The sequence below is a fragment of the Necator americanus genome, chromosome II (assembly GCF_031761385.1).
Source record: "Necator americanus strain Aroian chromosome II, whole genome shotgun sequence".
Classification (NCBI taxonomy): domain Eukaryota; kingdom Metazoa; phylum Nematoda; class Chromadorea; order Rhabditida; family Ancylostomatidae; genus Necator; species Necator americanus.
Genome location: NC_087372.1, coordinates 2,385,793 through 2,395,055, shown reverse-complemented (window position 1 = coordinate 2,395,055; position 9,263 = coordinate 2,385,793). Strand labels below are relative to the sequence as shown.

The following is a 9,263-nucleotide window of genomic DNA, read 5'->3' as shown; positions in this document are numbered from 1 at the left end:
TCCGCTGTCCGAACACGAACAAGGACGAGACTAAAGCCGTTACGGTAAAATGAACCAAGGACCAGGGAAGGGACCTTGCCCCAGTTTGTAAAATATTTCAAGATGTTGCCTCATTTACTCAGTTGATGCCTTAGTGCATTTCTCATTTATCTCATTTTAATAGTTAGGGTGAGAGGATCGTGCTCTCTATCACTCATCTATCGTTATCACCATCCTTATCATCATCGTTGTTTGAAATCCGGGTCTATAAATAGAGAATTTTCCGAGTAGGTTATTCCAGTCAAGTTACTCGCAGTTCACATAGGACACTAACGAAAATGGAAGCCGTTGCTGAACTTTACGGAAGCTATCGTCAAGAATTGGAAACAGCGATGGAAGGATTACGCCAGCGTGGTCAAGCGTTCGGAGAGTCAGCACCTCAATACATCGAAGACACAAAAAGCCAGATAGAACCACAAACACAGGAAATTATTGATGCGGTACAGGATACGGTATGTTGTCATGTTCGATGTAGTTGTGTTCGCATAACAATAAAGTAGATTTCAGAGTGCAGTCTCTACACCTCAAAGAGCAGTGATCGAAGTGTTCGCATGGTCATCTGTAATGGTCTTTTTCGCAAACGTTGGCGTTGGATTTGGTTCATACATATTTGGGCCTATTATATCCATTTTTATTGGGAAATTTGGTGCTACATTGGCTGCATTCGTTGGAATTCCTCTCTATGCTCACTACGAAATCAAACATGTGAGCAGTAGTATGTTTCAGAAGGAAGAAAACACTACTTAAATCAAGGAAATTGAGTGGTTTTATACGGAAACAAGCGGAATTCGTTATAGTAGGCACATTGTTGCTAGGTGTTACAAGAGGGAAACCAGGAGCCATAACAGGATTCGGATAATCTAGTCCAGTGCATCCAAGAAGTTCTCGAAGTTACCTGAAGTGTGTTGTATTCGGGATCCTATTCCGAATTGTTGTATGTTAGCTGCGTGACGTAGGGAGATAGCAAAGAGGAGGTTCCCAGATATCCAAGACACCAATTTAGTCCTTCAAAATTGGACAAGAAACATGTTTTGAAAAGAAACGAAAAGGAATTGCATTAACGTCGCTCTAGGTGTCGGCGACACTTTGAATGCGTTTTTCCGCAGGCTGCGCCTATGGCGTCTTTTGCTGCCTGACACCTGAAGTAGTGTTCATAGTTCTCATCCGAGTATAAGGCGGCGGCGCAAAGGTAGAAACTGCACACGGTGGCAGGATGGCAGATAGCACTGGATTCCCCTGAACGCTCCGCGCACGGCAAGGAGCCTAAGTCCTTTACGTGCGTATACAGCGGAAAATTTCCTCATGCCGCTCCGCGTTGTCGTTTCTCAACAGCTCAGCGCGGCGCGACAAGAGTATAGAGACAGCCTCAGCCCCGGACTACGACTTAATTTCGCTTACCAGATATTAACCTTTCATTCGAATGCTTTTGTTGGCTTTTTCTACTAAAATCTAAAGATTTCTACGCATCTCTGCAGCGATATTCCCCAGCCACAATTCCGCACCGATTTTTTGTATGCGCGCTTGAGAAAGGAAGGTAGATAGGATTATGACATAGAATAGTCTTATCAGAATGATATCCGTGATTTAACTGATGTGTTGCAAGGATCAATCTCATCGTAAAGCTACAGCGTCAAATATTTCTTTTAGTCTGGCGGCTCTGACGTGAATATTCGCCTTGAATTGTTGTCATTAGCGGTTTTGCAAGGAGTGCTCACTGGATTCGTTATCGACAGTCTCTATTTGAGTGCTACACCGTTTGCCGTGCTCACACCGGCAATAGTTACAGTATCATTCGCGGTATGTTCTGCAATACTAATGTCCTTTCATGAGTGACGAGAATTTATTACGTATCATTTCCTCCCCAATAACTCACTCACATTCATTTTTCAGTCAATCGCAGCTTCAGCTCAAGGAAATCGTGTGACATTGCTAGGCGGTTCGGTTGGTGCAGCCGTTGGAGTCAATTTCTTGATCGGTTTGATCACCGGGAATTTGACGTTCGTCTACTTTTTGTTGACGCTCACGTACGCTGGAATTGCAGCAGTGACAATGCAGCTTGTTTTCAAACATATTCAAGGCGAGGTAAGTGCGGCCGTTCTCAATCTTTAAGTGTATGTGACATCTGTACAGGAAGTGTTTTTTTTTCAGGCAAAGGGTCATGTATACCAAAATGTGCTATCATGCAGTTTCATTATTGCGAAAGGAATGTTCTTCCTACTGTTCGGATCGTACAATCCAGAAGACGTGCAAGTGCAACAAGACCGCCAATCGAAATAAGACCTCCTGTACCAAGAACGCTTCTTTTAGTGTTTTTAATAAAAAATATAAAAACATGTGCACATCCTACATTGATGTCTTGCATCGATATTAGTAATCAGTTGAAATCAGAAATTAGAAATCTTCCTAAAAAAGGAACATTCATCCTCTTCAAGCTTTCGCATTACCGTACTTTCTGCCTCGCAAGAAAAACGACAACAATCAATGGAAATCAGCTCCAGTTTTTTATCCGCAGCGATCGTTTTAGTCCAGTCTCCTTTATTTTACCATTCTTTCGTTCCCGTCGCTTTTACAAGGTAGCTGGAGAAGTCGTCTTCGTTCTGAAGTTGATAATTCCACGTGCTCTTTTATAAACGAGGGCCGGTGTGGAGCAGTGGGTTAGAGCTCCGTTCTAGCCACACATTCGATGGTTCGAAACAGCCATAGTGCAAAGGAAGCTTTTGATCCCTCCAACATACACCCCACCGAAGCCCAAGTTCTCCAAAAGTCTATGTCCGCTGCCGTATATTCCAGAACAGATTTTTTTTTAAATTTTGCAACGATAGCGTGCGAAGAGGTACCTATAAGTCTACAAGTACGAGCGTGAAAATGACTCGTAGATCTGCGGGTTTCAAACTCCCAGATGCACGGCAAATTCCGCTGTGACTCATTCGCCTCAGCAAGTTGTTACTTGGCCGGACACATGTTCACCATAAACTATGGCTTCAGTTTGTTGCTGCATTTAAGAATCTAAGCTCAGATCACCTGCAAACATGCAGCCTCTAATCCTTTAAGCATGTAACTCGTCAACTACTTAACTGAGTAGGTGTCGTGTCGAAGCGTGGCTGTCCTTATTACGTTGAATATGCTACAATCCATTTTGTTCGAGTTTCAGCGAGAGTTCACACAGAATCACTCCATTCGTAACTGTCCCTTATTTCGCTGGACACCTGAACTGCCTATAAAGAACAAATGTCCTTAGATCATTTTTTCCCCTTCGTTCGTCCCCCACCCTTCACTCAGCTCGGACCTGAGAGCATTTTTGAGGAACCGATGCGTTTTACTGCAATTCGTAATCGTTGGGGCTTCGACATACGTGTTTGTCTGTACAATGAATTGCGAGGGCTAGTCGAGATATCAAGCTGGTGTTTTCATCCTCCCAGACAAGTTTGGTACCGATTTATCGACTCCGGAGGGATGAAAGGTTTGTTTGGCATTAGGGCGATTTCGAACTATCGACCATGAGACTACATCGGACCTCCTACTGACTGTGCTGCACCCGCCCTTGATCTTCATATAAAACGATCATTAAAACGTGGTTTTTTCATTGCCACTTTAAAAGGCTAAGAAGATCTAATACATTCTGTTTTTAGTCCGCGCACTCTACCTAATTCTCCGTAAGGTCTTGTTATGGCACAATTTTGAACACGAGTAGGAAATCAGTTGCCTGAACACCTTATTCTCTTGGGGTACAGTAAAGCCGCTCCCGTTTATTGTTTAGCGAATGCATTTGAGTCATCACATACACGAACATTTCATCCATATCCTTCGGATATGGATGAAATTTTTGTGTATGTGTAACGAAGGTCTCGGCAGATCTTCGAGAATGCATCGATCTCAGTAGAGCAACTAGCGTAACAAATAAATTCCTAAAGGACTCACAGTCACTGGCGCCCAAACGGGTGGCTCCGCGAATAGCTTCGCCCACTTACTGCCGATCGCAACGCGCTTGCGATGTCGCGTGCGCATTGAATAGGTGTACGTTCGCGACAACCGCGAAATCGAAAGAGCGGGACGAAAGAGAACAGTTGGACGAGAACACAGAGAGTGATTTGAAATTTAGGGTAACTGGCGCGAATGCAAAGCATTTGAGAGCAACTATCATTGTACCTTGCGCTATTCTTTGTTTTTGTTTTTTTCTCTTCCGTGTTTTCTCTTCCGTTTTCTGTTTTTTTTTCGCTTCTTGCTTGGTTCGTTGCTTATTTGTTGATTAGTTGTCTAAATGTATGAACGTGAGTTTATAACTGTATCATCTGTGTAGGTTCGTATTCCCAAATGGACCCAATGGTGATTACAGCAAGAAAAGTTGGAGAAAGAAAGCTTCGATGCAGTGGTTAGTCCTATTTTCCAATTCGTCATCAATGCATTTATGTAAGAGTTTTGTTGCACTCTATTATACATCTAGACTCCTTGGTCTAATCAAGTAAATCAAATTTCTTCATACTCCACTTAGAATTTCTACTATTAGTATTCATCCAATGCAATACTGTGTTCTTTTGTTTTACTGCGTTCTTCTCTCCCGAAAGTTATGTTGTCATTAGAGATATTTTCTTTGTGTTGTCAAGTGACAGTACAAGATTGTTATTGAACGTAATGCTAATCGCTAGGTGATGACATGGCCTTTATGGGTGCAAGGCGTTGGTAGCATAGCTCATGGTGACGATAGACGCAAAAAGAAGCAGAAGAGAACGATTTTGTTCAGACTTCAGACTAATATGTTGTTGTATGTTGAAATACTTGTAATGTGAATAAATGTTCAAAGGGGGTAGGGGACGGGAAGGGGGTGGGGAGGGATTGGAGGGAGGGAGCAAAACAGCATGTAATAGCACTGTAGCAGGAGTGACGAAGGGATTGGTTGCGGCGAGATCTTTAGATAGTGAATAGTATAACAGCTAAGAATCTCTTTTATAACGCATAATTCGAGTGATGTGTAATGAAGATTCGAGTCACTTTTACGGTCTGGGTAGCGCAGATCATCGTCGAGAAGTTATATGATTCAGGTTGCCTTGAGATATGATTATTGAAAAGTTCGAGGATTCGTTGAGCAGTCTGTATAATAACAACGGGACCCATGGTTACATTTTTGGATTATACAAAGCATGGTAATTTACAATGATTTTTGTGTGTGTGTGACCTCAAGCAAAAGAAAACTAGTTTTTAACACTTTACATCTGTCCATTTAAGAATCTACTTCTCTTCTATTTTCTTTCTATTTTTCAATAGGCTCTTACAGGTAAACTTTTCGCACACACACCCATCTTTCAAATTAGTTCACTGCAGATAACTTTAGATGTACCTAAACTAATCTAAGTGATGCCTACTTATGTGATGCCTGCGATCAACTTCTTTCATCATGACTGAGCATGAGCAGGCAATTAACTGAATTTGGGCGTGATACTCGTGATCTGCATCCCTAATCCTCTCTTTTTCCAAGATTGTCCATTCCGTTACATGCTGCTTTGAGTGCTTCTTCGTGCGTATACAAGAATGCACGGGGAATGATGCCCTGATTTATACTATAGAGACAGAAGTTCAAGGAACTTATTGAAAGTAACATACTACGAAACTGATGTGTTATGGATTTCACATGGAAAGCTTCTATACAGGATCGTAGATTGCGGAAAACCAGGTGGTTCCGTTCATCTCTCCGTAGTAGCTGCAAAAGACGGCTTACATACTCACATAGTTCGCCACCCTTTTACACACCCCGCATCAACGAGCAAGTCTTCGAGGATGAAGGTGTTCTAAACAGCCTATTCAAGTTAAACTTATGGATGGACTAGCGAACACCTGACGGAACGTGCACATAGAGGCGCGTTCTAACGCACCTTGCAGGAACTACAACGATTTCCGTGCCGTTTCTTCCGACAATCACGGAGAGATGAGCGGAACCACGTGGTTTTCCGCAATCTACGACCTCGTATAGAATCTTTCCATGAGAAATCCATATCACGTCAAATTCATGGTGTGCTGCCTTTAATTACAGATGTTTCGTAGGACTTTGATGGCTACTTTCCAGCTTTAGAATTTGTCTTGGTGTAAACACAATCATGCTAACATACATGAAGCACATTCACACACATATTTCCGTGACTGTTCCAGTTTCATTGTGATTTTGGCGCTGGCAGCAGCAACAAAGAAATCACAATGAACAGACAGATGCACACGTGCACCACAGTGTAAAAAGCCGACACTCCGAAGCCAAAGTAAGTACTCAGAAGTAGGATCAGATATCCGGCAGTTGCAGCATAAATAGGCCTTATGAAATGCCGAAGAAATGGAAGAAGTACGGTGTAACCCAAGAATGAACCGATGAAAAATAAATAGAATGAGGTTACTGTACAAGCTTTCGAAGCACATACAGATTTACACAGAGGATAGTTATTAGCTGTGGTCATAGCCAGATGTACTCCGGCATAAAATATCTCAGTCGACTTCAAATATCCGCAAACATTTTCCCATGATGTGTCTGTTAAGAAAAGAAAGATAAAGTCAGTGGCGCCTCAATCCGCTTGGGATGCGCTGACGCGTTCTACTGCAATTCGTAATCACTGAGGTTTTGGAACACGTGTTGGCCTATACAATGACTTTTGGGAACCAGCTGATGACGAAGTCATTGTTTTTATCCTCATGGACAAGTCTGGTACCAATTTATTCACGTCGGAGGGTAGCAGAGGTTTGGTTGGCACTGAGGCGTTTTCGAACCATCGACCGTGTGGCTACAGCGGACCTCTAACCAACTGCTCCACACTCGCTCGATGTTTCTATTGTGGTACATATTTCTCTTTTAGAATTCATCTGTCCTTTGCCCTCCCGACGTGAGGCGTTTACCCGGTTGAAAAAATTCGGTGCTGACATATAAGTTCTTGTAGTTGCCAGTTCGGTAATATTTGTGTGGTGAGTTTGTCTTTTATTCCGTTCCTGCGAAATCAGAATATTTGGTGTTGGAGAATGTGTTTTCTATCATTTAGTTAATTAATTTGTCTCTTTATTATATTTGCCAAGAAAAAATGAAAGAATACTGACTGCCGGCGGGCGCTGAAAAACTTCCATGGATAATATATCTGCTGTCTTTTTTGAATCACCCGATGTTCGAATGTCGTCTAATTGTCTAATGCACTTGTGCATTTCTCCCGATGACGTCCACAACCAATCCATTCGTTACTGTTCCAGAAATTCCGACTTCTACCTGGTAGTCTCTTCTACTATGTATCGTTGACTTTGAATAACGGCGGTTGTCGAGAAGAAAACGAACGTTTCTTGTTAAATACCCTTGTGTTTCTTCCTTCATGGATTCTCCTATCAAGTTATCATCTCTGACAGTATGCATGTTACAATATTCTTTGAAGATAGTACGGGGAACTTCCGCCTATAAAAGTGCAGGTTTAGCATAGCTTGTTCGTGATATCCATAACGATGAATAACAATAGAAGTAGTTCCAGAGCCAGGAGGACAAATTTCGCGGGTAGAAACCCCAAGTAATAAAGAAAACATGAACAAATATCGAGCGCAGCAAATTAAATAAAGAAAAAATCAAAAAGGCACATCAATCTTTTCATAAAATGCTTGGAACATTAGCACTCAACGAGTGCTACTTGCGTCTGTAGATGGATTGCAGCATGCTTGACCTACAACAGTATAGTAGGGCCAAAATGACTTTTCTCGAGGCGCTTTGGTGTAGCGTAGTGGCTAGGAGCATGGTGAAACCCTTGCTGGCACCACCCAACGCTGCTATTTGCGACTCAACGCGGTCCCAACGCGGTCCCAACTGCTTCCTCCATCGCGCCGTTTCGAGCCCACCCGCAAATGCACCGCAACTGCACTTGTGATTCATGCCGTTTCGACCCCACTATACTTCATGTGGTTATAGGCAGCACACCAAAAAATACTGATCCTGTGCCTTTCACATAGATTATAAAAGTTCCATGGTGAAGTTCAGAAGTTTGACCATTTTCACGCTCAAATTTTTCAAATCGCCATGGAAAACATGGACGTGCGGACTTTTACGAGACTTTTACCTTTTACCTTGTAGAACGTAGCGCGCGCACTGTGTCTGCAAAGCGTTTTTCAGGACGATGAGAGGGTTAAGAAGAATTTCATTCGCAAATTTTTGACTTAATCTTTTAATTTTCAATTTTCATTTTCCCTCTGAATCCCAAATCTTCGAACCCTGTATTGTCCATTAGAGGTTCAAACCTCGTCACTTTAACTGTGTACTGCTGTAAAGGCAGCATGATGATGGAATGTTTTCTTATTTGATTCAAGTTTTTGATGTCTTACGTCTGAAGGTAAGTTGCAGCGCTCCTATAACTCAATTGGTTGTAATCTGGGCCTGAAATTGAAGTGCGACCCTACTCACATGCACAAGTGCGTGACCTCTACAAATTTGCGTGCCTACTAAACCAATATGATTCTGTTTGTTTATCTTCCATTCTGATAAACACATCGATACCTCTATATATGCAGTTCATCTCGGTGATGTCTACTCATTACTACACCTACTTTACTACAGTCATGTCGGTTGCTGCTATCTCTGCTTCGTCTCCAGATGCACCCAAGGCAAGAGCTCCACGCAAACCGAGGACGGCTCCAGAGCATCCGACTTACGCAATCATGATAAACGAAGCAATAACACAATTGAAGGGGAAGTCTGGATCATCTGGGCCAACTATTTTGAAGTACATAACGCAACACTACAAATTAGGAGACAATGTAACTATGGTGAGCGTCGTAAGAGGTCCTGCTATACATTGACATTACATCGTAACTGTTGCCAAGCTTCAGATCAACGGGAATTTGAAACGCGCACTCACCAGAGGTGTTGCCAAGGGAGAACTGAAACAACTTGGTGGAACTGGAGGAACTCCAAGCTTTAAAGTCGTCTCTGACCGCGCACAGAAGAAGACTGCAACTCCAAGGGTGAAGAAGGTACAATCTGTCTAGTACGTCGTCGGCGTTCGCTGACTTATGATTAACATCAAACTTCCAGCCTGTTGCAAAGAACGCTACTGACGAACCGAAAGTAGGCAAAAAAGCTGTAGCTACTAAACCTAATGCAGAAGAAAAAGCGAAGAGTCCCGCAATAGAAACTGTGCCAAAGGTGAAGGGGAAGAGGACAGTCAAATCCAAGGCAGTAAAGAGCGTCAAGTCTGTTGCGAAGCCAACCGTAACTAAGACGTAGTGCAATG

The 9,263-nt window shown here is 42.6% G+C and overlaps 2 protein-coding genes across 3 annotated transcripts; both read left to right on the top strand.

Annotated features, from left to right (window-relative positions):
* Positions 1–317: 317 nt before the first annotated feature.
* On the top strand, positions 318–2,316 carry RB195_016653 (uncharacterized protein; the record flags this gene model as incomplete). Its single annotated transcript, XM_013449292.2, has 5 exons — positions 318–491; positions 547–744; positions 1,687–1,836; positions 1,930–2,121; positions 2,188–2,316. 5 exons carry the CDS (start codon positions 318–320, stop codon positions 2,314–2,316), a joined length of 843 nt encoding a protein of 280 aa, XP_013304746.2.
* A 2,034-nt stretch (positions 2,317–4,350) lies between these two features.
* RB195_016652 (uncharacterized protein) lies at positions 4,351–9,256 on the top strand (the record flags this gene model as incomplete). 2 transcript variants are annotated; one of them, XM_064183279.1, is made up of 4 exons in its annotated part: positions 4,351–4,408; positions 8,624–8,796; positions 8,860–9,003; positions 9,065–9,256. In XM_064183279.1, 4 exons carry the CDS (start codon positions 4,351–4,353, stop codon positions 9,254–9,256), a joined length of 567 nt encoding a protein of 188 aa, XP_064039160.1. The 2 variants fall into 2 exon arrangements, with proteins under 2 accessions (XP_064039160.1, XP_013304745.2); XM_013449291.2 differs by having other exon boundaries at positions 8,588–8,796.
* Between the last annotated feature and the right edge of the window lie 7 nt (positions 9,257–9,263).